The 23,258-nt window shown below is 40.4% G+C and overlaps 2 protein-coding genes across 3 annotated transcripts; one reads left to right on the top strand and one right to left on the bottom strand.

Annotated features, from left to right (window-relative positions):
* Window positions 1–946: 946 nt before the first annotated feature.
* On the top strand, window positions 947–16,775 carry LOC102300655 (somatostatin receptor type 5). Its single transcript, XM_005939417.2, has 3 exons — window positions 947–1,036; window positions 10,764–11,605; window positions 14,419–16,775. The coding sequence occupies exons 2-3, from the start codon at window positions 10,829–10,831 to the stop codon at window positions 15,088–15,090; spliced, it is 1,449 nt and encodes a 482-aa protein (XP_005939479.1). The 5' UTR covers window positions 947–1,036; window positions 10,764–10,828; the 3' UTR covers window positions 15,091–16,775.
* Window positions 16,776–16,859: 84 nt separating this feature from the next.
* LOC102299741 (protein CutA homolog) lies at window positions 16,860–20,529 on the bottom strand. Of its 2 annotated transcripts, none has more exons than XM_005939413.2 (7): window positions 20,445–20,529; window positions 19,903–20,023; window positions 19,656–19,804; window positions 18,994–19,053; window positions 18,778–18,823; window positions 17,528–17,577; window positions 16,860–17,376 (listed from the first exon to the last, which is right to left on the bottom strand). In XM_005939413.2, exons 2-7 carry the CDS (start codon window positions 19,963–19,965, stop codon window positions 17,277–17,279), a joined length of 468 nt encoding a protein of 155 aa, XP_005939475.1. In that variant the 5' UTR covers window positions 19,966–20,023; window positions 20,445–20,529; the 3' UTR covers window positions 16,860–17,276. The 2 variants fall into 2 exon arrangements, with proteins under 2 accessions (XP_005939475.1, XP_005939476.1); XM_005939414.3 differs by having other exon boundaries at window positions 19,903–19,968; window positions 20,445–20,503.
* Window positions 20,530–23,258: the final 2,729 nt, after the last annotated feature.

Below are 23,258 nucleotides of genomic sequence, written 5' to 3'. Positions count from 1 at the left end.
AAAAAATGAACCCATGTTAATGGCACTTGTTTAAAAAGCATAAAGTGATGGTTTTCCAAAGCTGCTGCTATGAGTAATGGCTCCAGAGATTCAGGTGCTTAGCTGTTTGTTCATTTGTGCACTCCCCGCAAAGGTATTAACAACTGATTAGTGTAATGGGAAATTTTAAGACTGTGTGAAGCTGACCTGACTCAGTGAAAGGCTCCATGTTTTGTCATTCTGTCTTCATGCACTCAGAAAATATTTATGCTCAAAATGCTGATTTTAATTTAATTACATGTCAACTTTCTGTGTCTTTGTTTTTTTAAGTCCATGAAAAAAGTTTAATGGAATCTGGCCAAAAGAAATGTACTTGATTGGTATGTATTCAATTTATTATGAGCATATCTTCCTAATAATTTGAATAAATAAACAGATTTTATTTATTTCAGCTGGATTAAAGTATTGTTTTGTGTTATGAGGGCAAAGAATAATCTTTCAGGTATACCACACGCTCATGCATCAGTTATCTTTCGCACACAGTGTTCTGACCGTATTGTATGATCGTGGCAGTGATGTGTAAATATTGGAGGTGCTTTGTAAAAAAGCGCATGGACCTGCTGGTAATTTGAACCAATGCAAAGTCAAATTAAAGTCGCAGAGAAAACCTGATTTATTTCAGATTTCCACAACATTTGCTCTCAGCTACGAGAGAGGATAATACAGGATGCGATTAAGCCGAGCATAACCATTATAATATAATGTATATATAAAACATCTAAAACTGTTTCTAGAACTAGGGTTGTGGTTTCTATTGGTTAAGAGAGTTGCTAATACGTCGGGTCTGCAGGGTCCTCGAAATTCCAACAAAAAACAGAAGGAAAGAAAAAAAAGAAACACGGGCGCGTGTGTGCGCGCGTGGGTATTGTAGGTGGAGGCTGTTCTTACAAACCCCCTCAGCTCTCAGAGCTCTGAGACAGTCTCCGCTGTTCACGGCTCCGAGTGAGTCTGTTCTCAGCTGAAGTGCAGACCGGTGAAACACAGTGAGCGGATAGTTGTAAGTATTTTTTTCCCTTCGTCATGTCTTTAGTCTCTGTTTAGAGTGTGCAGGACAGCCTTTTTAATCCACACTGCCGCTAACACAAGCCTGTGAAAATGAAGCGTCGTTAAGTTTGTCTTACTTAGTAACATAAACTTGTTGGCTCGTCCAAACAAAAGCAGCCATTGCCGTCAGCTGGATACATTTTTATTTGCAGAATTCACCTGTGATAGCGGACAGCACACAGCCATAAACTCGTGCTTACATGTAAATACATCAGGTGAAGGTGGCTGGTGTCCGTGTTTAGGTTCACTTTAGCAGCCTGTGCTTTGTGTGTTGCTCGTGTCTTTCTGTTTTGTCCTAGTTGTTGCTGTGTATTGGTGGGATTTATTTTAATCTCTAATACTCTTTATTAATGTGAGATATATTTCGCGCTGTGTCTCTGGAGGTGCAGCAAGCCAAAAACATCATCAGTCACGGTGCTCATCTGTCTGCTGCTGATACAGAACTCCTGGAATTACTGTAAAAATGAGGATTTTTGTGTATGTGGCTTTTAAAAACGATACAGGTGGAAGTGGAGGCCTTGATTTGCTCTAAAGGGTCACACATACAAAAAGGGGACTGGAATAGAAATTGAACTCAAACTAAAAACAAAAAATGTAGAATTAAGAGGAATAGGAGTCACGAGAGAAGAGATGAGGAGAAACCAAGTGAGATGAAGAAGGGTGACATGCAGTGTAGGAGATAGAAGAAGAGATGAGGGGAAAACAACAACAGGGTAGAGAGGAAATAAAAGAAAGAGGAAAGAAGAGGAAGGAATATGAAATCTGCTCCACTATCACTGATAAGGTTTAGAACACTGTTATTGAAGCCCTGCTGCTTGAATTAATGGACTGCTGTGAAACAGGTAAAAAATAATTAACCTCTACGTGACCCTTTGTTTTCTCTTTCTTTCACTGTCCGAGGAAACAGAGCTTTTAATTTAATTGGTCACCACTCTTTAGCTTTTAAAGCTTTTCATTCTCGTCTGTTCACCTGTGGTACGTTTTTTTTTTTTCATAAACTGCATGTGTCCTGCACGCTGTGTAGGAAGAGGATAAAAGTGTTGCTGATATTGGTTTTAGCAGAACTGTGGCAATGCATGTAAGCATTAATGCACCCCCCACAAATTCCTGTATACCTTCCCAAAAATCTACCCTCCACAAGCAGTGTGACACTGTGGGTGCTGCAGAGTCTCCTGTGTTTTTTAACTTCAGTCACTGCCTTAGGGCCAAATGACTCATGTGTGCACACGAACACCTCCCTGTGTGTTTATCTATCCATAGATAAGTCCATCCATATATGTCGTTCGGAAAAACTGAAATACAACCAAAACCATTCTGTGACCATGTTTGCATTTGCAGACCTTTGATCCACATGACATGCTTGTAAGATTATTGATCACACTCTGTGCAATCTGTGAGCACTTGTCAGCTTTGTAATAAAAAGTGTGGAGGCGGGCAGCGGTGTGGAGGTGACTGGATCCAGTCCAAATCTGTTAATTAAACCGCAACAGAGGAAGTAGATTCCCTGAGGGAGTAGGACTAATGGATAGCCAATTAGCTGATGGTGTATCTCTGCTCAATCTATGCTCTCCTGCTTCGAGTGAAATTGCTTTAAAAAAAAAAAAAGAACATTACTGTGTATTACATGTCGTAAACAGTGTACACACATCATAAACCCACTATTTTCCCCAAAGAAATATCACAAATGAATATTTATTGTGCAAATATTTGCTTTGCTGAAAGCATATATGTGTTTTTGTGAAAATACAAGCTTAGGATCTTTGTACTTTGGGCTAAAGTAACTTACAAATGTTTACTGGTCTATCTTGCAAAGATGGGGCTTTAGTAACTGTAGATATTGAATAGGCTAAATTTAGTAAACAAAAAGTACAATATTTCACACTGATAATATTATCACTATTTAAATGTTACCTAAAGTCAAACACTCTACATAAAATTTGGACCCAATCACAACAAGAGCACATACTCTTTTGTGGACTACTGCTTTGAAGCTCCAAGTTTGGCATTTTGGCTGTCACCATTGTTTTTCTTTGGAAGTAAACAATGGCCATATTTGGATGAGAGGCTGTAGTGCTAGCAGCTAGTTAGCAGCTAATGTGGTTTATCTTGATTAGCAACTTGCATACATAGACTGAAGCATATTCATACAGTATTACAATTTAAGTCACAGACCTTTTTGTGACAGAAGACATATAATTTGCCAGATAAACTCGTTAAAAGGGTCCAAAAGAGCACAAACATGTTCAGTGATTTTTAACTAGCTGAGGCGTTACCTAGCATTTGCTAGCAGCTTTAGCTACCCTAACCCTGGAGACTGCTGCCAACCTAGAATGTACTGACTTTGGTAAGCTTTTTTTTAAATGTGTGTGTCATTAGCATTATTGTTGTATTTTATTGGCATATAATGCAAATTCACAGATGCAGGAGTGTGTTTCAAGCTCCAGTCTCTAAATGTTTTGTCTACACGAAGTGTACATATACTTAGGTGTGTTCATGTCCAAGCTCAAAGCATCGCAGCAAGGAATTCAAGTGATGATTTTGTGCAGCATCATCGTCGTGTGATGATCAGTTGTATCCACAATTATAACTAACATTATAAACCATATGAAATAAATGAACAGATGCACATAAATGTATATAATTTGTGCTGCAATTCCTTGGCACCTTCTTAATGACAGCTTGATAAGTAAGGCTTTGAAATCTATTTTGTGCAGTGAGTGATGGTTACTCTTCCCCATTTCCCATGACCCTTTATGAGATACCCTCTGCAGCCTTTGCAGTCTTTGCTTTTTCCTGTCCTATTTTTTATATGCTAGGAATAAGGGTGGCAAAAAAAGAAAAGACCAGACTGACATTAAAAGAAACAATAGAAATGCCCTAAAATGCACTTAGTGAATGTAACAATAATGAGCGGCCCTTTGGGCAATCAGCAGGCATTCACTTCCCCAACGAAACAGTTGCCAGACAGGCGTCTGTGTTAATGGGTACCTTGTGGCCTCTAGATTGCATCAGGAGGTTGTTTGTTCCAAGCTGTGGATTGAACAATTACGAGGTATTACGCAGGCGTCAACAGAGTTTTCAGTGAGGAGGAAACATGTATTTACCACCAGTATCAACCATGTAATCATCACCAGGCCTCTTATAAAGAGAGTCACCATTAATGTTTGTATAAATGCTTTCCAATAATTCAACTATTGAAATTTATTCAAGGACATCTCTTTTCCATCTCTTATGCTCTCTTTTGTCTTTATGAGTGGTTAATCACACCAGAAATATGAGAGGTTAAAGCCAAATTGATGGTTGTACAACACGTAATGGTGATAGGAAAAAAACAAAAACATTAAAAAAAAACATGGAAACTGATGTTAAAAGTGTTTATTAAAGCATCGTGCACCAAACCGCTGTCAGCATGAATGTGGATTTTTTAAAGTTTTCAGCTTGTTCCTTTGAAAGACACAACAGCTGAAGCTCACAGCAGGTGCAAGCTATTTTCATTAGCAGAAACCATAACAATAGTATCCAGGGTTATTATGTGCCAAGCAATTGTCGCTTCACCAGCTAATCTCTAAGTACAATACTGCTAGTGTCGCTTTGCAGTTATGAGCAAGCATCATTATGGAAATAACTGAATTTGGGATTCAGTGATGTTGTGGATGAACAGCTGGAATGATCGATATGGGAGTAGAGAAGTGTGTTGTCCTGCAGTGTCAGCCGTGGCATCCAGTTATGAGTACACACACCTTCAGTGAATTCCTTCGAGGGACAATAACTGCTGAGGTGGTGCATGACTCAGTATAATAGTCTTTCCTCTGGAAAAGGCTCTGAAAATCTCAAGATGACATCTTGGCTTCAGCTAATTCAAAGGCTAACTGTAAAGCCTATGCTGAAATACACTGAGGCTTCAGTGAAAGTGGATTTTATTTTCTACTGATTCATGAGGAACAAAGTGACATGCATTTGTTGGTAATCACAAACTGAGTTTGCAGCATTGAGTTTAGTCAGAGTTGAATTAGAGCAGTGAGAAAGTCTCTGACGTGAAAGCCTAAAGGTGTTCAAGCCAGCACAGGAAAACATAGGACTGATGAGATTAAGAAAAAACACATTGAACTGTAATGTCGTTAAAGTGTGTAGTGAACAAGTGGATAGAAAGGACTGCTGCTTAGACCACCGACAGTTTGAAAGCGTTGCATAATTTCGGTAGGTTATGAACTGCTGCTGTTGCCTCACATTATACTGTACAAATGGACTGATTCTTATATAGCTTTCACTTTTCTACTCTCCCGGAGTACTCAAAGCGCTCTATACAACATGCCACAATCACCCAATCTCACAAGCACGGTCTCTAAACTGAGTGCTTTCTATCGACATTCACACACATTCATAATCCGATGGATGCATCGAGAGCAACCTGGGGTTAGTATCTTGCCCAAGGATACATGAGCCAGGGATCGAACCACCAACCTTCCGATCAGTAGGTGACCTCCTCTACCTCCGGAGCTGCAGTCACCCCACCCAGGCCTCTCATTGTACTGCCTCAGCAAATAGGTACAATTTCACCAGTTCATTTGTAAACCCTGTGCTGTCTCACTTAAACAGAGTTTTTTTCTAGACTTTTTTCAGTTATTTAAATATATTTACATTCAATTCATTAATTTAAAAAAACAAAAAAAAACTGCAAATCAAGGTTTTAAATTAAATTTTTTATTCTTTTTCATTGTGTCACTTTGTAAAATTAATATATATTATATTTTTTTATTCAGTCTCATATGTGGCATATGGCATTCACTTATTATTAATAGTTAAATTACTGTAAATGACAACCAGTAAGTTACCATTAAAGTTTAATGATCAGGCAAAATACATATTTCAGTTACACATGAGATTTTTTTCTATATTTATTTTTTTCAGCACAGCTTCAACGTCATTTAAGTTTTTTCCTGCTCGCACAGAATGATAAGGTTACAAAACCACAGAAGATTACCGTTTCACGCTCTCGATCCAGTCTTGAGTCTTTTCCAAATGTGTTTGATATTCAAATTTGTATGCTTGGCATTTGCTTTTCCCTGCCGCAGCCACAAAATGAGGTAAAAAGTAGGGAAAGTGAACCAGAACACTGAATTAGTAAGCCATATGACTGTATAACCTTGTTTGCCAGAATGATAGAGTAATCCTTGAGATGTGAAATAATAAAAAAGTAAGTACCTTCCTATTTTTAACAAACTTTCTAGCTTCTGTTTCTCCGAATGTCTGTATTAGGACAGAACAGACTATGCAAAATTTGCCAAACCAGCAGCTCAATCATATTTTGTGTTGAACCTATTATTTTAAGATTTGCTTTGAAAACTATACATATTCCATTCTATGCCACAAATGGCACATAAATATAGATATGTATAGCAAACAAGTGAACATTTAGAATTGTAATCATCACTTCAGCTAGCATCAGACTTTAAATAACAACCAGTTAACATAAATTTACCCTGAGATCTCTAAGACTATATTATCTTCACTCTGCAGATGCACAGAGGGCAGGTTTTGTGTACACACATGCACAAATGCATTTGTCACACACCTGGCCTCTCACACACAATACTCTTTGTATTTGAATGTAAATGCAAGGACTCTTCAATCAGCAGTCATTCAGACTCTCACTTATCTCGTCAATTTGCTCCATGCAGGGACCTTTAAGCCTTGTCTTGACCTTATGTTACCATAGCAACACCTCCTGGGAGGGTTTTCACAGAGCTGCTCGTGCAATGGCAGACAAGAGAAGTGATGCACTTCAGGAAGAAAAATTGTCAGTCTGCTCTTATTGTGTTTATCAGAGATTAGGGTGGGAGGCAATAGCAAAGGCAAAATGAGGAGAGTGTAGGGGAGTGTGTGTGTGATTAGGTTAGCCTTGCTGACTGTTCACATCTCAGTGGGACATTCAGTGACTATCTAATGTATGGTGTGAGTAAAAAAAAACAAAAGATACCTGCAACCACTCCAGTTTGTGTTATGGAACCATTAAACATCTTATTTCCCCTTTTATATATTAATTAACAGATATTCTCGTTATGACAGTGATGTGAAGCCTGTGATATGTTAGAAAATCATTTGTCTTCACTAACCATGGATGTGAATTGCATTACTATAGTTTTTATATGTTCAATTCCATTTTATTATTATAGTGCCAATTCACAGCCACAGTTGCCTCAAGGCGCTTTCTATCACAAGATAAAGATCCTACAATATCATAGAGAAAAACCCAGCAATTCACTGTGAGCAACCACATGGCAACAGAGGGGAGGAAGAACTCATTTTAATAAGAGGCAACATGTGGCAGAACCAGGCTCAGGAAGGGGCAGCCTTGTGCTGTGACTGGCTGCTGAATGAGAGGAAAGAGAAGGAGGAAAAGGGAGCATAGAGAGACAAGGACAGAACTTAAAGGTAATTGTGGATTTTTTTAAGCTTAATAAATGATGCACATACTAGCCACAAGGTTGGATTACAAAGAGAATGCACTCCAAATAGTCACAATGTGTAACCACAGAAAGGTTTTGGTTTCCTACTATTTGTTCATTATCTAGCCAAAACTGTTTTTTTAATAAATGTTGGAACCATAAAAAACAGAACGATAATTTTTTTATATTTTTTATTTATGGAGACAGGATTTAAGAGTGAACACTGGCTCTTGTGCCTCAGCTGATTTTTAATATTTTGCTGAACCACTTTTACTGCATTACAACATTCTTTTCTTTTGTGTACTCCTGATACGCTTTATTGAAAAGGACTTATAGAGACTTTATACGTCACTCAAGTTCGCTGACTGGAAAAAAAAATCAATGACTGAGGCCAGAGAAATAATTGGTGCCTCGATTTAATCTGTTGAACCATTTTAGCTCCGTGTCTTTGTACAGTGTGACACCTGAACGTTGTACAACTCCATATTCACAATCACAGCACTGTTTGTGATACGAAGCCTGTCAAAGGTTAGTCAAGAAGACTGTCTCACGTTTATACCACCCATTCATGTTCCCTCTCACACAGCACCTAGTTTATAAAGGCGACTGACTGATGATGTTCCTCTCTGTGTTTATCATAGTTTCTGTCTCTTATCCAATTTTTTGCACTGTGGTCATTTAAAAAATGTCTAAGCCTCTGCTGCTGTCTGTGGTCATTTCCTTGTCAGATTGATGGAAAACTCCTCCACCCCATTCATCCCCACTTTTAATCAGGACCTCTGTCCTCAGGTCCATCCATTAATCTCACCATTTGTCATGCTCCACATCACATCCATCCAGATCTCCAGCATCATCCTTCACCCCTGCGCTGCTATCACCACCGTCTAGACTCCCTCCAGGGGATTTTTCCAGTACAGCTCAATATATCACTACTCCCTTATATGATGATGTCACAATAGGATCTCTTCACTAAAGACTCCTTACACAATGTGCACACATTAGAAAAAAATCCATCTTAGCCTTCTTTCATTTGAATAATTTCTGATTTAAACATGAGGTTTTAAAAGCCTAAATAACCCCAAGTATAAGTGTAATTCGATATTAGGTACAAGTTAATATTTCTATATTTATCGACTTCTTGTCTTTACCCTGTTGCTTCATAAAAGCAGTAGCAGCATTAAGCAGTTGAGATCCACAGCATATACCATCCTCTGGCATTCACATTTAGTAACTGAGGTCATGACCTATGGATGGCTCTTAGGTTTGGTCTAAAAACTGTACATAAGGATTGACATTCACCATGATTTGATCACGTGTTTGACCAGTGAACACTGTGGTCTTATTCTCCACTGGTGGTACTGGTGCCCTTTAGGTTGTAATGAATGAAATGTAATTAAAGCAAAGCAAAAAAAAAATCTCCAAACACTGAAAGAGAATTCAGTCATGCTTCAAAGTGTGTACATTTCCTGTGTGCTGCCAATATTTGTACTTATTTTAATCTAAAGTAACTGTCTCTGGGGGATTCTTTAGTGGTGTATATAATTCACCTTACCTTCCCCGCTCTTCCGCTCATCTTCACATCTGCATTAATGTACTTTACTCAGTTGAGGTCGCAGAAGATATGCCTCTGCTATTTTTCCCCCCATAGGTCAGTGCATTTTGTTCCACCAATTATTAACCATCGCTGTGAGGGATGAGGGTGTGCCTGTGTGTGGAACAGTGGTGATTAAGAAGCTGGGATGGCTTCATAAACAAGTCTCGTACTAATAAAACTAAATACCTTATGTCTGTGTTCTGGTGCTCGCTTGCTTTGTTGTGACGGAAGGAAGGTTGTTATGTTTATTAATAGCTTAGTATTCATCAAGCCACTGGGCAGATATGGCCAAACTTTTGAAACTTTTAGGTGTTGTCCAACATCAGCAGCAGTCAACGTTATGTGTACATAGAAAAGTGTGTCTTTGTCAATACATGTCGTTGCCTGTTCATTCTCTCTTACTGCTGTGTATGCCATTGTTTTCTATGTTTTATCTTTCTTTGCTACATATCTTTTAGAGACACAGTTTTATATTTTATTAAACTGGCTCACGCATTCTCTTGCCAATAGTCAGATGAAAAATGTAATAGTGCTTGCACGTCTATTTTTGACAGAAGCCTGTTAAAACATTTAAATACCCCTAAAGCTCACATTAGCTAGTTATATAGTATTGTTGTCTAGATGCAAAAAAATGTCACTTGTGAGTTTTACAGAGAAGACATAAACACTAAACATGCAGCAAAAGTCTCCTGCCCACTTGAAACCAAGAACAATACAGCACTTGAGTGCCGGCTGTCTCCAGGCAACCTCAAGGTAACAAGACTTCCCAAGTTGCTGTCTATCCAATAAAAATTCAAAGTCCATACTAGCAAAGAACAATCTAAGACGTGATGGGAAATCTGTTACCTTTACACAGTCAGCCTAGATGTTTCCTCTAAAACTCTAAAACACAATTATAATGCAGTTTAGTTGACGTTTCATGGACCTGGATTAACGTTACATTAACGATAATCCAGGTGCTAATCTAAGATAAATAACACCTAGCACCTTTCTTACTCCTAAGGGTTTTACATAAATTCTATACTTTGACAAAAACTATTATTATGTACTATATTTATATTTTAAAGTTAAGCAACAAGTTTGCTGCAGTGTGTATAATTGCATGCAAACTGTGTGCTGTGTCTATTCCACCATGTAAAGCAGGGGTCCCCAATCCCAGTCCACGGTGGCCGGTGACCCTGCAGGTTTTAGATCTCACCCTGGGTCAACACACCTGAATCACATGATTAGTTCATTACCAGGCCTCTGGAGAACTTCAAGACATGTTAAGAAGGTAATTTATCCATTTAAATCAGCTGTGATGGATCAAGGACACATCTAAAACCTGCAGGGACACCGGCCCTCGTGGACTGGGATTGGGGACCCCTGATGTAAAGGATGCTACAAAGGATGAAGCATTTTCTCCAACAACAGATCTGCTCGAACAGAAACTGTAAACAGAAATCAGAAAAGGTCCCAGAAGAAACTTTATAGCTTTACAGACACATTTCAGTGGACGAACAACCAACACGGCTGATTTGTTGGAAGAGTTGATTAACTGGACATCTCCAAAATGTTAGAATACACCTTTAATGCATTAATTGCTTTATATTTCATGTCCACATGAAGTGTGCTAAATTAATTAACTTTGCTTTCTGTAGGGCTGCTGATCTTCTACTGATGTGAGCTTACCAACAACTATTGCCTGATAGTCGTTAACGCCTCGATGGAGCTCGTCCAGTTTGCTTTGCTGCCTCAGGAAGTCCCTACAGCTACCTGGAGCAACACCTCTGCCCCCTCCTACTCTCATTTCCTGCTCCTTTCTACTCCCTCCGAACCGCTTCACAGCTTCAACCAAGATGACACTTCGTTTCTCCTTAACAGGTCCTGTCAAAATTGCACCAAAAGTAAACCAGGATCCCTCCCTGGCTTGGCTGGAATCTTCATCCCACTCATTTATGGCATCGTTTGTGTCGTTGGCTTGGTGGGAAACACTCTGGTCATCCATGTTGTCGTCAACTACACAAAACACGAGTCAGTCACAAACATCTACATCCTCAATCTAGCCATTGCAGATGAGCTTTTCATGCTGGGCCTACCCTTCTTGGCGGTACAGAACGCTTTGCTCTCGTGGCCTTTCGGCTCTCTGATGTGCCGAGTGGTTATGACAGTGGATGCCATCAACCAGTTTACCAGCATCTTTTGTCTAACTGTGATGTCAGTGGACCGATACCTGGCTGTGGTGCATCCCATCCGCTCTTCTTGGTGGCGGCGCCCCCACGTGGCTAAGGCTATCAGTGGCACCGTTTGGGCGGGGTCCTTTGTGGTGGTGCTGCCGGTAGTGGTGTTCGCGGATGTGCTGAAGGATGATGGGAACTGCAGCATCGTGTGGCCTGAACCAGCAGAAGTGTGGAAGACATCGTTTATTGTCTACACGTGCACTGTTGGATTCTTCTGCCCCCTGCTGGTCATCTGCTTGTGCTACCTGCTGATCGTCATCAAGGTATGACTTTTAGAGTAACACTGAAATAATTTGAGTTTTTAAGATAAAGGAGGAAGTATGAGGCTGCAAACTGTTTTAAGAGTATTGTGGCTTCAGTCAACTAATGTTGATGTACTTGATTGACAATTAACTGTTCATCCACTGTCTAAAAAAAGCCATTTCCTTTAAGGCCACTCTTACACCCTCAGGAAAGGCCTAGGGGATGAGGGGATTAACAATGATAAGCTCAGGGGACAGATAACGAGTCAACTATACTGTTATATCACTCCAACAAAGGATGTCAACAGACTAGAATCTGCTGAAAAGACAAGAAATGGTTAATCAAAGAAAAACTTCACTCTCACATAGGGCACTGGCTGCTCACTACTAGCTCAAACACAGCGCTAAACTCATCGTCAAATACGTCAAAGCACATCACTACACAAGCCTCTGCAGGCTGGGAAACAAACACCTAAGGTCACCACAGTACTGACACTGGCGTACACCGAGGAGCTCTCCACAAGCTTGTATCCAGCTATACACTGGCTCCTCAGGAGAAATGGGCGGCAGCTGAACGTGGGAGCCTGCTAGGGTTATAACAGCCATCCTCACTTTAAGCCAGCTTTCTTCTGTTCATTATAAACAGGTTGAAAAAGCAGGCGGTGGCTGTGTTCACAGCCAGAGCTGTGAGCATGAGATGACCATATTAACGATGTCCCCACATATTACACAGATAAACAAGCAGTAAACACTGTCCTAAACCTCACTGTGCACAGCGCTTACTTGCACATGCATTGGCCACAAGGTTTACAAATTTGGGCCATGCTTAACATGAGTATCTAATTTTAACAGTATACACCAATGAGGCTTAATATTATGATCACTGATAGGTGAAGTGAATAACACTGATTATTTCTTTATCGGGGCACCTGTTAGTGGGTGGGATATATTACAGAGCAACTGAACATTTTGTAGTCAAAGTTTATGAGTTAGAAGCAGAAAAATGGGCAAGCACAGGGATTTGAGTGAGTCTGCAATATTAATAATATTAATATTGTGATGGCTGGATCATCTCCAAACTGCAGCTCTTGTGGGGGGTTCCCAGCTTGCAGTAGTATCTATCAAAAGTGGTCCAAGGAAGGAGCAGTGGTGAACCAGCAACAGGGACATGTGCAGCGCATGAGGCAGCATAGCTGCAGACCAGTCAGGGTGCCCGTGCTGACCTCTGTCCATTCATGAAAGCACCGAAAATGGGCACATGAGCATCAGAACTGAACCACGGAGCAACAGAAATACATGGCCTCTAAAGCTGTGCCGTCTTTCAGCAAAGCAAACATGTTTCAGGACTGGTTTGAGGAGTACAACAACATGTTTAAGGTTGAGACGCTCCGAGGCCCCACCTCGCAACTTCCAGAACTTAAAGGATCTGTTGCTAGAATCTTGTTGCAGATACAGCACACCTTCAGGGCTCCAGTGGAGTCCATGCTTCAGGGATGTTTTGGTATCAAAAGGGGGACCTGTGGCCTGTGGTCATAATGTTATGCCTGATCGGTATCTGCATGAGTGTGTGTATACACTGTTACTGTAACTTGTTTATATGTAAACAAGGTTATAACTTTTCATCTTCCACTTTCACAGTTGCTAATCTTTTTGCAGTCATGATTAACATTGCTCATGTTGACTCATTGTGAATCATGTTGCTGCATCTGTGGGAAACATAAATGAACTTTGGGAACATAATGGCTCCTTCCACACTAAAACTCTGTCTCGGTTATTTTTGTTTAAAAAAAAGAACCTCACTCCTCTCCACAGTGACGTCCCCCTAAACTTACATTACTCAGAAAATCTGCCAACATGTGCGTAGATGCTGAAGCCCAACGTAAATGGACTACACTCTGTTAATATCACTAATGGCACAGGAGGATGAGTGTACTTAAGTAGTATTTGCACAGACCTAATGGAAAAGCAGAGTGTGCCATGGTTAAGATAAGATAACCTTTATTAGTCCCACACGTTAGCAGGTGTTTCTACATTTTGGGAGAAAAACAGCAATCAGACAGCGTGAATGTTGTTCTTCCAGCAATCTGAACTCTTAACTCTATAAATATGTTTAAACAACAAACAGAATCATGTATATGGGGCGATCGTGTCTCAAGAGTTGGGAGTTCGCCGTAAGGTTTCCGGTTTGAGCCCCGGCTTGGACAGTCTCAGTCGTTGTGTCTTTGGGCAAGACACTTCACCCATTGCCTACTGGTCAGAGGGCCCGGTGGCGCCAGTGTCCGGCAGCCTCGCCTCTGTCAGTGCGCCCCAGGGTGGCTGTGGCTTGCCATCACCAGTGTGTGTGAATGGGTGGATGACTGAATGTGTAAAGCGCTTTGGGGTCCTTAGGGACTAGTAAAGCACTATACAAATACAGGCCATTTACCATTTATCCTCTCTAACCACCAGCAGGATCTCAGATAGTGTTGTCTGTTTGTCATAGTTGTGTACTGTTTGACAGTTGACGTTATTTCAGTGACTTTTCTATTTCAGGAAATCCATCCATCTATTCATCCATCCATTCCTCCATCTATCCATCCATCTTTTTAACTACTGGGTCATTAAGGAGGCTGAAGCCTATCCCAGCTGTCATTAGGCAAAGGGCGGGGTAGACCTCGGACAGGCCAGAAAACAGGATTAATCTGGTACACTAGTCTCTTTCTTTCTGTAAAAGAAACATCTGTGTCTGCAAAAATTTGTGTTATCAGTTTCATTTGAGCCTGCATACATTTTGGACAGACTTTCTCATTAACCTGTTTTTAAATTGAGGGTATTTGCTTTCCTCTCCTTTAAAGGTAAGAAGTGTTGGAAAACGGGCACAGGCCACATCCTCCAGACGCAAGAAGTCAGAGCGTAAAATCACCCGGATGGTAGTTGTTGTTGTGGCGGTGTTCATCTTCTGCTGGCTGCCGTTCTATGTTCTCAACATTCTCAACCTCCTTGTGGTCCTGCCTGGAGACTTCAGGGGCCTCTACTTCTTTGTTGTTGTTCTTTCATATGCCAACAGCTGCGCCAACCCCATACTCTACGGATTTCTGTCTGACAACTTCAAGAGGGGCTTCAGGAAGGCGCTGTGCCGCACGTCGCGCAGAGTGAACAGCAACGACAGAACCGGCATCGAGGCCCAGAGGCCCACGGAGGAGTGGGGCGGCATTGTTCTCCGACAGCAAATAAGTGAGGGAATCACTCACGTGCATGGGAAAGAAAGTAGTAGAAATGAAGAAGAGGAGGAAATAGGTGGGATAGAAGGTGCTATACAGATGAGAGAAATCTGTAAGACATCACAGAATGGGAATCAGAACGGAGTAAAAGAGGACTCAAGGACACAGGTCACACAGAGGGGTACACGTGACCAGGGTGCAAGCTTTGATCCTGCTGAGGGAGTGTCCTCTTTGGCCAGTAAGAGAAGTAGGTCACCTGAAGAATTCCTGGACCAAAACTCTGTGCTTGATATCAGCTACCTGTAACAGAAATTTGCCCATTTTCAGTGGATTTGGGTACCTGCTGTATTACAGCGTCTTTGAAGTTGGTTTTAATGCCAGTTTATGGTAACAGTCTGGCATCATAATGCAAGTGTTTTGCCACAAAATAAAAGGGTAACAACTTAATCTAACCATGAGAAACTATAGCGGCAGGCACAATGAAACCTGAAGGACACAACAAACACACAAAGATGCCTGAATGACCACTGTTTGTAAGTATCGCTGTTATTTTGAACCAGACTGTTACTTCTGAAACTTCTTGTGCTGAAATGGCTAATGCACTAAATGAATCATGCCCCAGTGGGAAACCACATGACTAATGACCCACTGTGGAATGAAAAAATGTCAGCTGTTTACTTTTATTGCGTTGGCTTTTGAGAGCAGCCCACAAAGATAATTAGCACCGTTTTCAGAAAACACGCGTCTCAGTCAGGCTTGTGTGCATCATTTTCACCTGAATTAGTGTACATGTGTGGAGATCAACCAATTACTTTTCTTTTTTAAGGTTAACTAAAACCATGCTTTAGGTCGCAGCTTAAGAACAAGTGTAATAATAAATGTACTTGCTAGTGACCTAAATAGACTGTTGTTAAAAATCTCTACATTAATTGTGATTTTTATTCAACTTTGAATGTTTAATGAGTTTAATAAGTCGAAGTGCAATTTTTGTTAATTTCGTAAAGCTATATATTTAGAGTGCTCAAAAATAAAGGAACACTTTGAAAGCACATCAGATCTCAGCTGATAAGGACTGGGTAACGTGTTAGAGATAAAGAATACCATATCAATTGATGGAAATTATCAGCCTACAGAGGACTGAATTCAAAGGCTCTGCCAAGCATAGGACCAGTCAAGAGTATTAATTCTGTCAGGAAACTGCCTGCATACTCTCACTGCAAGAGGAACCCAGGACCTACTGCAGCAGTGTGGGGACTGACAGTGGGTCCAAGGATTTCATCCTGATACCTAAAGGCAGTCAGGGTGCTGTTGCTTAGTCTGTAGAGGTCTGTGCATCCCTCCATGGTTATGTCTCCCCACACCCACTGTGCCATCATGAAGGAGCTGGACTGCATCTCTGTTAGGTCCTGGTATCACCTCATGCTACCAGTAGTGACACTGACACTTTCCAGGTGCAAAACCAGTGAAAAACAGTCCGCAAAGACAAGATTCCTGTTTTTGTGCCTGCCTCATTGTTACCCCTTTAGTGCACCTGTTGTTAATTTTATTAACACCAAAGCAGCTGAAACTGATGAACAACCCCCTCTGTTGCTTAACTAACCAGATCAATATCCCACAAGTTTAAAACCTTATTTTGTACTTTGATTAAAGTGTTCCTTTAACTTTAGCATAATGAGCAGCATAGTTTTCAGCATTACACAGTGTTAGTCAGTGTAAAGAAACTGAGTCACATTGAAAAATTAAGACGTTTTGTCATTTATTGTGATCTTGGTGTTTTACGTCTTGTTTAAGTCTTTTTTCCACTATCAAAACTTTGTATTATCAGTGATGTTTTTAATGCTATGGTGAAGTATTAAAGCCAAGTAGTGACAGTAGGCTAAATAAATGTTTACTGTAACCAACTAGAATGTTTAAAAAATAAAAAAAGAAAGAAAAAGGTATTGTATGAAAAAAAAAAATCATGTAACCTACAATATCAACATATGGACATGTATATAGTATGTGCCTAACATATGTATGTAGCATGTATGTAAGTGTCACGCCGTCATAACGTGCTCACCAAAAAAATGCTTAAAACCAATGAAAAACCGTTGGCTTTATTTCACAATGCAAAATTAATTAAAGACATAACAGATGTAACAGATGTCTGTTCACATTAAACATTTCAGGGTTCACCGAGATAAAGTTAAATTCTGCACCAGTTTAACTTTGAAAAAGGACAAAACATTGCTGCCCTCTAGAGGTCCACATACTAGAGGGAAGGCAGTTATTTACAAGCCTCAGCTCATTGCTAGGAGAAAGAAGCATTGCAAATATTTCAGAACATGTTTTTAATCCCAACATTTAATGCAGTTTGTAATAATAATTACAAATCTGGACAGGTTTTTTTTGTAACGGGGGTGTGTTTGAAAAGAATGAACTTTTGTATTATATAATTTTTTTTACATCCATCAATTATCCCAAAATTCTTCCACTAATCTAACTGTCCACCTTTACTCAGGAACAATGTCTCCAATCCACTTAAGGTAAGGCGGGTTACCCTGGTCAATAGGCAGGCTGATGACCTCAGCCACCTCATAGGGATGGTTAGAGCTGTGGAGGACAATCCATTATGAGTCAAATAAACAGAGAAAAGCCAGTACTTAAAACTGTGACTGCATGAATCATGACATAATGGAGCAAATGATGAACGCAATGTTCTAGTGCAATCTGTTTTATGTGTTGAATATTAAAACAAACTTACCGGACATATTCAGCAAGAGCGGGTACCTTGGAACTTCTTGTTTTGATCATCTAGATTTGGAAAGACACTGTGTCAAACAGGACTTCAGACATACTACCTTTCCATTTAATCAACTTCATGAAGAAGAAAGCTCATGCTGAACAGTTTAAAATATAGTTTGCCATGTTCTAAGAGACCATGACCTAATATGTCACAGTAAGCAGACAAATAATGGGATCTATCCTGAAACTTGCCTTTATATTAAATACTGAAATGTTGCCCACAGCTGAGAATGGTTATCAGTGCTGTTCCCTCTAACAGTGACTACAGAAAGTAGGACCGAGTCTATCTACTAACAGCTCATATTGACAGTCATTTAGTCACAACCTAAGCTTAAAAACTATAGCTCTTCTATAGAATAATCTTATTTCCAGGTTCAATTTTCTGTCCTCAAGTTACTCTAGAAGTGTCTCGCACTACTTTTTTGAACCATTGCCCTCCTTCACGTCCCATTCTGCAGCAGGTTTACTTCAAGGACCTCTGTTTATTTAGTAGCTTTCATTCTCCCCCCGATTGTGATACATCTCCCATCCCTGTTTGCTGTGAAGTATTCCCGGAGCATGATGCTACCACCACCATGCTACATCGCAGGGATGATACCGTAGCCAATAATCAGTGCTTTGTGTTCACCGGTAACAGAATTTGGACTTAAATGCAAAAAATATTAGAGTTTGTCTTTTTTGGTTTTGCTCTTACAAATCATTTGGTTGAAGTTTAGATAATAGCATTTACTTATATTGTTTTCCATTGAACTACTCTACCAAAAAAAACCAAAAAACTAACTGTTGGAGCTCAGTTGAGCCACCTTTCAAAAGGTTTCACAATTCTCTCCTGAGGTCTTCTGAAACTCTGTTGGAGGGACAGAGTCTTGATTGCCCCTGTAACCAAGTACCAACATGATTTTGTGACTGATTTCACTCCTGGAAGAGTCTCTGTGGTTCTTAACGTCTTCCATCTCACAATTACCGATGCTGCTTGCTGTGGGGAGCACTCAAGACTTTAGAAATCGGACAACAACTTGGAGCATCACATCAAAGGGTCTAAATACTTCTGTAAATTAGGAATTTTTTCTTTTAAATATTTCACTAAAAAATTAAACTATATCCATAATAGGATCTGAAATAATAACAGTCTTGCATTACATTTTGCCCCCAAGACATACAAATGGATTTTAGCTGCATCTAGGCAATATATACCCAGAAAGCACTCACCAGAAGCACCTCATTGTCCTCCTCAATCTTCCCCTGCCATTCATATCTGAAGGAACAGCACACAATTATTTTTGGTTATTAAGTACTAGCTTCAAAGGCAGGAAGACCTCTGCTAGTTAGAACAGTATAAATATAGTCTATAATTTACAAAAAACAACACTGGCAAAGAAAGCTCAGTGCAACACGATACTAAAGAATAGCTAATGTGAAACATACATAGATTTGATCGCTGGGACAATGTTGACACAAGCTGCTAGCTTCTTTTCCACAATACCCCTGTGAGAAAGAATAAAAGAATGAAATGAGCACAGATGAAAAACATCTCATGGTCCTTGTATCCAGCTAATGAAGACAGAGACTTTTTACTTGAACGTGCACATTTGTGCAAGGATCCATCCTGCCTTGTATCAATGGTTCAGACTAGTGGTGGTCTAATAGTGTGGGGGATATACTCTGGAGCACTTAGCTTCAAAAAGACATGGTTTAAACATCACAGCCTGCCTGAATATTGCAGCTGACCATTTCAGACCCTTCATGACACCTGATGGCAACAAACTGCATCACAAACCTCAAATCATCTCAAGATGGTTTTACTGAACAGGTGACGGTGAGTTCAATGTACACAAGAGGCCTCCACATTCACAAGCTATCGATCCAGTAGAACACCTTTGGAAAGTGGTGGACCAGGAAATTTGCACGAATGTTCTGCAGCAACCATCTCGTCGACACAGGCCAAAATCTCTGAAGAATGTTTCCAGCAGCTTGTTCAATTATTGCCAAAAAAAACAGGTCCAACCGAGTAGTTGTAAGGTGTACCTAACAAAGTGTCTAGTGTGCATATATTATAAACAGAACTGTTATTGTGCCATTTGAATCACCTGGCTAAATCTCTAGCAACTGTGTCATTAGGACAGGTGACAAAGGCAGCAGAGTGTGTGCCTGATGTGTACGTCTCAGATGCCATGGAGAAGGCCCTCAGTCCCACGGTCCTCAGCAGCTGGAACATAAACAGGCTCAGGAGCACTGTCTGACAAGAGAAATGAATAAACGTTAGAGCAAAGCATGTTTTTTTTTTCATTTTACCTAACTTGATGAGCCAAGTGTTAGAGGAAATCGCACACTCACCAAAAGCAAAGCTTTTAAGGATCCACCCTGTAGTGTCTCTGCTGTGGGCAAACCAATGCGCATTGCCTGAGCAGGTGAGACACACGAAGCTTAGGCTTTTCCCCCCTTTGTTGTAATGTGTCTAAACAGAGTTACATAAGGGTTAGTACTTGAAGCAGCTTGTCACACCATGCAAACACCATGAAAGTCTCTGTTAACTTCCACACTTTCGCATTCAACACGCTCCACTCAACAAAGCAGACCATAGTTTAAGAGAACAGGCTGTAGAAATGCTGCAGCCGGTTCTCCAAACGTATATATTTGTTTAAAATATTACACAGTGACACTGCACGCTTGTGATGCTTAGGGTTTGAACTTGCAGGTGAGTTGTGTTTAGCATTGCACTGCTAGTAACCACAGTTAGCTGTTAGCTGCTGGGCGTCGGCAGAAGCTCGTGAGTGTGTGAAAGAGCAACACGGCACGGCAGACTCACTAAAACTCTCTGATAAGTTGTTCAGCTGGATTGCAAAGTGTTGCTATAATGTAAATTCCTTGCAACTTACCTTCTAACCGCAGTCTGTCACTGCCCAACCCCTACAGGAAACCTCCTGTAAACCTTCCTGTCCCTACCTTTCAAAATAAAAGCCCCTGACATGCATGTTGCGTGACAGCGGACTAGACGGAATTGGAATTCAAATTCACATTTCTGCATTTATTAATTTTTTTCTTCTGAATTTCGGGAAAATAAATAAATAATAATTTCTAATTAGTTACTTTTCTATAATTTCTACTATCTTATAAGTTCAATTTCATCATTTACACACACATTGGTTTTATCTAACACTCACACACAAGCATTTACCCCAGTGAATGCACTGGAAGAAACCTTCTCATAGGTAGGCCACGTGCTCAGCCAAATGAGCCACAACAGCCCCTACGTCTCACAGAAAACACACTTAACAACAACTAAAACAAATCTTGTAGCTTATAATATTCCCCATATATATTAAATATATTGTATTTAATAGTTGTACCTGACCTTGAATATGTATGTATTATATCCACATGACTGTTGCATGGCAAGCAGTTTAACTGTCAGATGATGGCTGTTCAGGTTTTGTTCCATGAAATAATAGTGTTTATTGATGATTTGACTGCTCATAGAAGTAGCTTTATGAACAGGGCTACACTCTGCTCAGATTCATGTAGATGCTGTTTCACAGTTCAAATGGATAATGACCCAAAGAATACTGCAAAAGCAATAGAAGAGTTTTTTAAGGCAAAGAAACTGACTATTCTTCAGTGTCAAAGTCAGTCACTTGGTCTCAACCCAACAGAGTTACAGTCACTGAATGGTAAATGGTAAATGGCCTGTATTTATATAGCGCTTTACTAGTCCCTAAGGACCCCAAAGCGCTTTACACAACCTGTCATCCACCCATTCACACACACATTCACACACTGAAGACAGAAGAGAAGCAGAGAGACCCTCAAATATGTGAAGGCCTGGCCTGATGATGTTTGATTGATTGATTTTTATTTAAGTATATATAAATATATATAAAAAACAATCACATTTAAAATTATGTTCGTTTGGCCAGTTGCATCTGAACCTCTGAAAACCTGGTTTCAAAAAGTAGATGTAATTCCTAAACTCTTAAAGCAATACTTTTGTTAGACCCTTGAATTAATGCTGAACATCTGCAATTGATTGTTTCATTTAAAATCCACTGTGGTGATGTGTAGATTCAACACTGCAAAAATTGTGTATTTGTCAAAAATCCTCATAGAGCTAAATTTACACTAAGCTCATTTTATAGTTCTATGGTTTTGCATTGTTTGCTTAAGTGCATATCATGCTAAAACGCTAAAGTACAGGAAGTGCCCCGAAACAAAAGTCAGTCAATCAGGAAACTGCAAAAGGCAATCACATATGGACTTTTTATTTTAAAAAATACCTGGACTTAAACTTCAATAACTTAACTTTGGGATTTGGCAAACAAACAAACAAACAAACAAAAAAACCTGCCAGATTATCTGAAATTGGCAAAAAGCATGTTTAAGTCAATGACATTTCTATTTTTTAATCACACATAAAGCATGTGTCATTTTTATGTGCAGTTTTTTCATTACCTTTAATTTAGATGTAATTTTTTGGGAAGGTGTAGTTTATTTTACTTTGCTGTAAAATTTCCAATTTTTCATGATTTGTGTCTTTTTTTAAAACATCAGACGGAAACATGAAATTCTAAGCAGCTGCTCATGTATGTAACATACACACACACAAATATTCCGAAATCTAGACTTGTGTGAAACGATCAGACATGCAATGGCAGCAGGCAGCCATATGATGGCAGCTTTTATTCAGCAGACAGCGGTATTGTTTATGATCAGCTCTGGTAGTTATAACACACACACACACGCACAATAAATCAAGCCCTGTCAACAGGGTGCCAGCAATGTCTGCGATTGTGCACACAAATTGTGTTTGCTCCATGTGTGTGTTATTTGTGCTTGTGTGTTGTTTCTGTGCGGATGACAGAAGGGCCAGTCTCTTTGATAATATTCACCACCTACTTCACACTTCGCCTGCCTTCACCCCCATTCTTGATTAAAGAAGAAGACAAGCCTGTCGCACGTGTCCACTGAATATCCACACACGCAGGCTCTTACCCATGCACACGCACTTGACATGCACACTTGGGGGGAAGCGGGGGAGACAGATTGAGCTGTAGCTGATGTGAGAGCTCCACCAGGAATGCTTGGACTCGCATAAAGACGAAGTGAGAGGCATTAGAGGAGCTTGTCAAGCTCTTGCAGGAGCAATGAGGAGCGATGGAAGGAGGAGGGATATGTTGGTGGTAGTGGGAAGGGGAGGGGTGGGTGGGGTCTGGTTCCCATAGAAACTGTGCAGTCAGCACATCTGTACGTGTTGTGTGCTGTCCTCTCTCATTGGCATCCCGCGGCCTCTCGCCAACACAGCTGGACATGACAGCGCGCGCTCGCATGTAGAAGACACGCAAACACACGCAAACACACACATGCAGTCATGTACGACTGCTTGCCCTGACCTGATTGCCATAGCGACAGAGACCTCAGCCTGTGTGAGATGTTATCTTGGTAGCCCATGTGAAACAGTTCATATTTGTTTGAGTGTGAAACAGAGAGGGAGTGTGAGAGAGATAGACACCAGACACACAAGTTGCTACAGGCATGGTGGGGTGGGGGGTGGTGTGGGAGCATGTCTTGCTCCCTCCGTTTCTTCACCAGCTTTTATCCTTCTTTTCTCTCCCTTTGCTCCCATCTCCCTCTGTCTCTCTCCCTCTGTCTCTCTCTCCCCGGAAGCATGAGGAGAATCAATATGTTTTCAATTTGCA

This window comes from Haplochromis burtoni, unplaced genomic scaffold, assembly GCF_018398535.1.
Source record: "Haplochromis burtoni strain Fernald_Lab_line unplaced genomic scaffold, NCSU_Asbu1 Contig_258, whole genome shotgun sequence".
Classification (NCBI taxonomy): Eukaryota; Metazoa; Chordata; class Actinopteri; order Cichliformes; family Cichlidae; genus Haplochromis; species Haplochromis burtoni.
The sequence above is the reverse complement of the archived record's forward strand: the minus strand, read 5'-3'. Positions and strand labels throughout refer to the sequence as shown.

What these genes read in the sequence shown, in the direction of transcription:
- LOC102300655 (XM_005939417.2), top strand. Translation starts at nt 10,829, where the DNA reads ATGGAGCTCGTCCAGTTTGCTTTGCTGCCTCAGGAAGTCCCTACAGCT. An exon ending in ACCTGCTGATCGTCATCAAG is followed by an intron (nt 11,606 to 14,418) that starts GTATGACTTTTA and finishes TCTCCTTTAAAG; the next exon opens with GTAAGAAGTGTTGGAAAACG.
- LOC102299741 (XM_005939413.2), bottom strand. Translation starts at nt 19,965, where the DNA reads ATGCGCATTGGTTTGCCCACAGCAGAGACACTACAGGGTGGATCCTTA. An exon ending in GTCCCAGCGATCAAATCTAT is followed by an intron (nt 18,824 to 18,993) that starts GTATGTTTCACA and finishes CTGTTCCTTCAG; the next exon opens with ATATGAATGGCAGGGGAAGA. An exon ending in GCTCTTGCTGAATATGTCCG is followed by an intron (nt 17,377 to 17,527) that starts GTAAGTTTGTTT and finishes TGTCCTCCACAG; the next exon opens with CTCTAACCATCCCTATGAGG.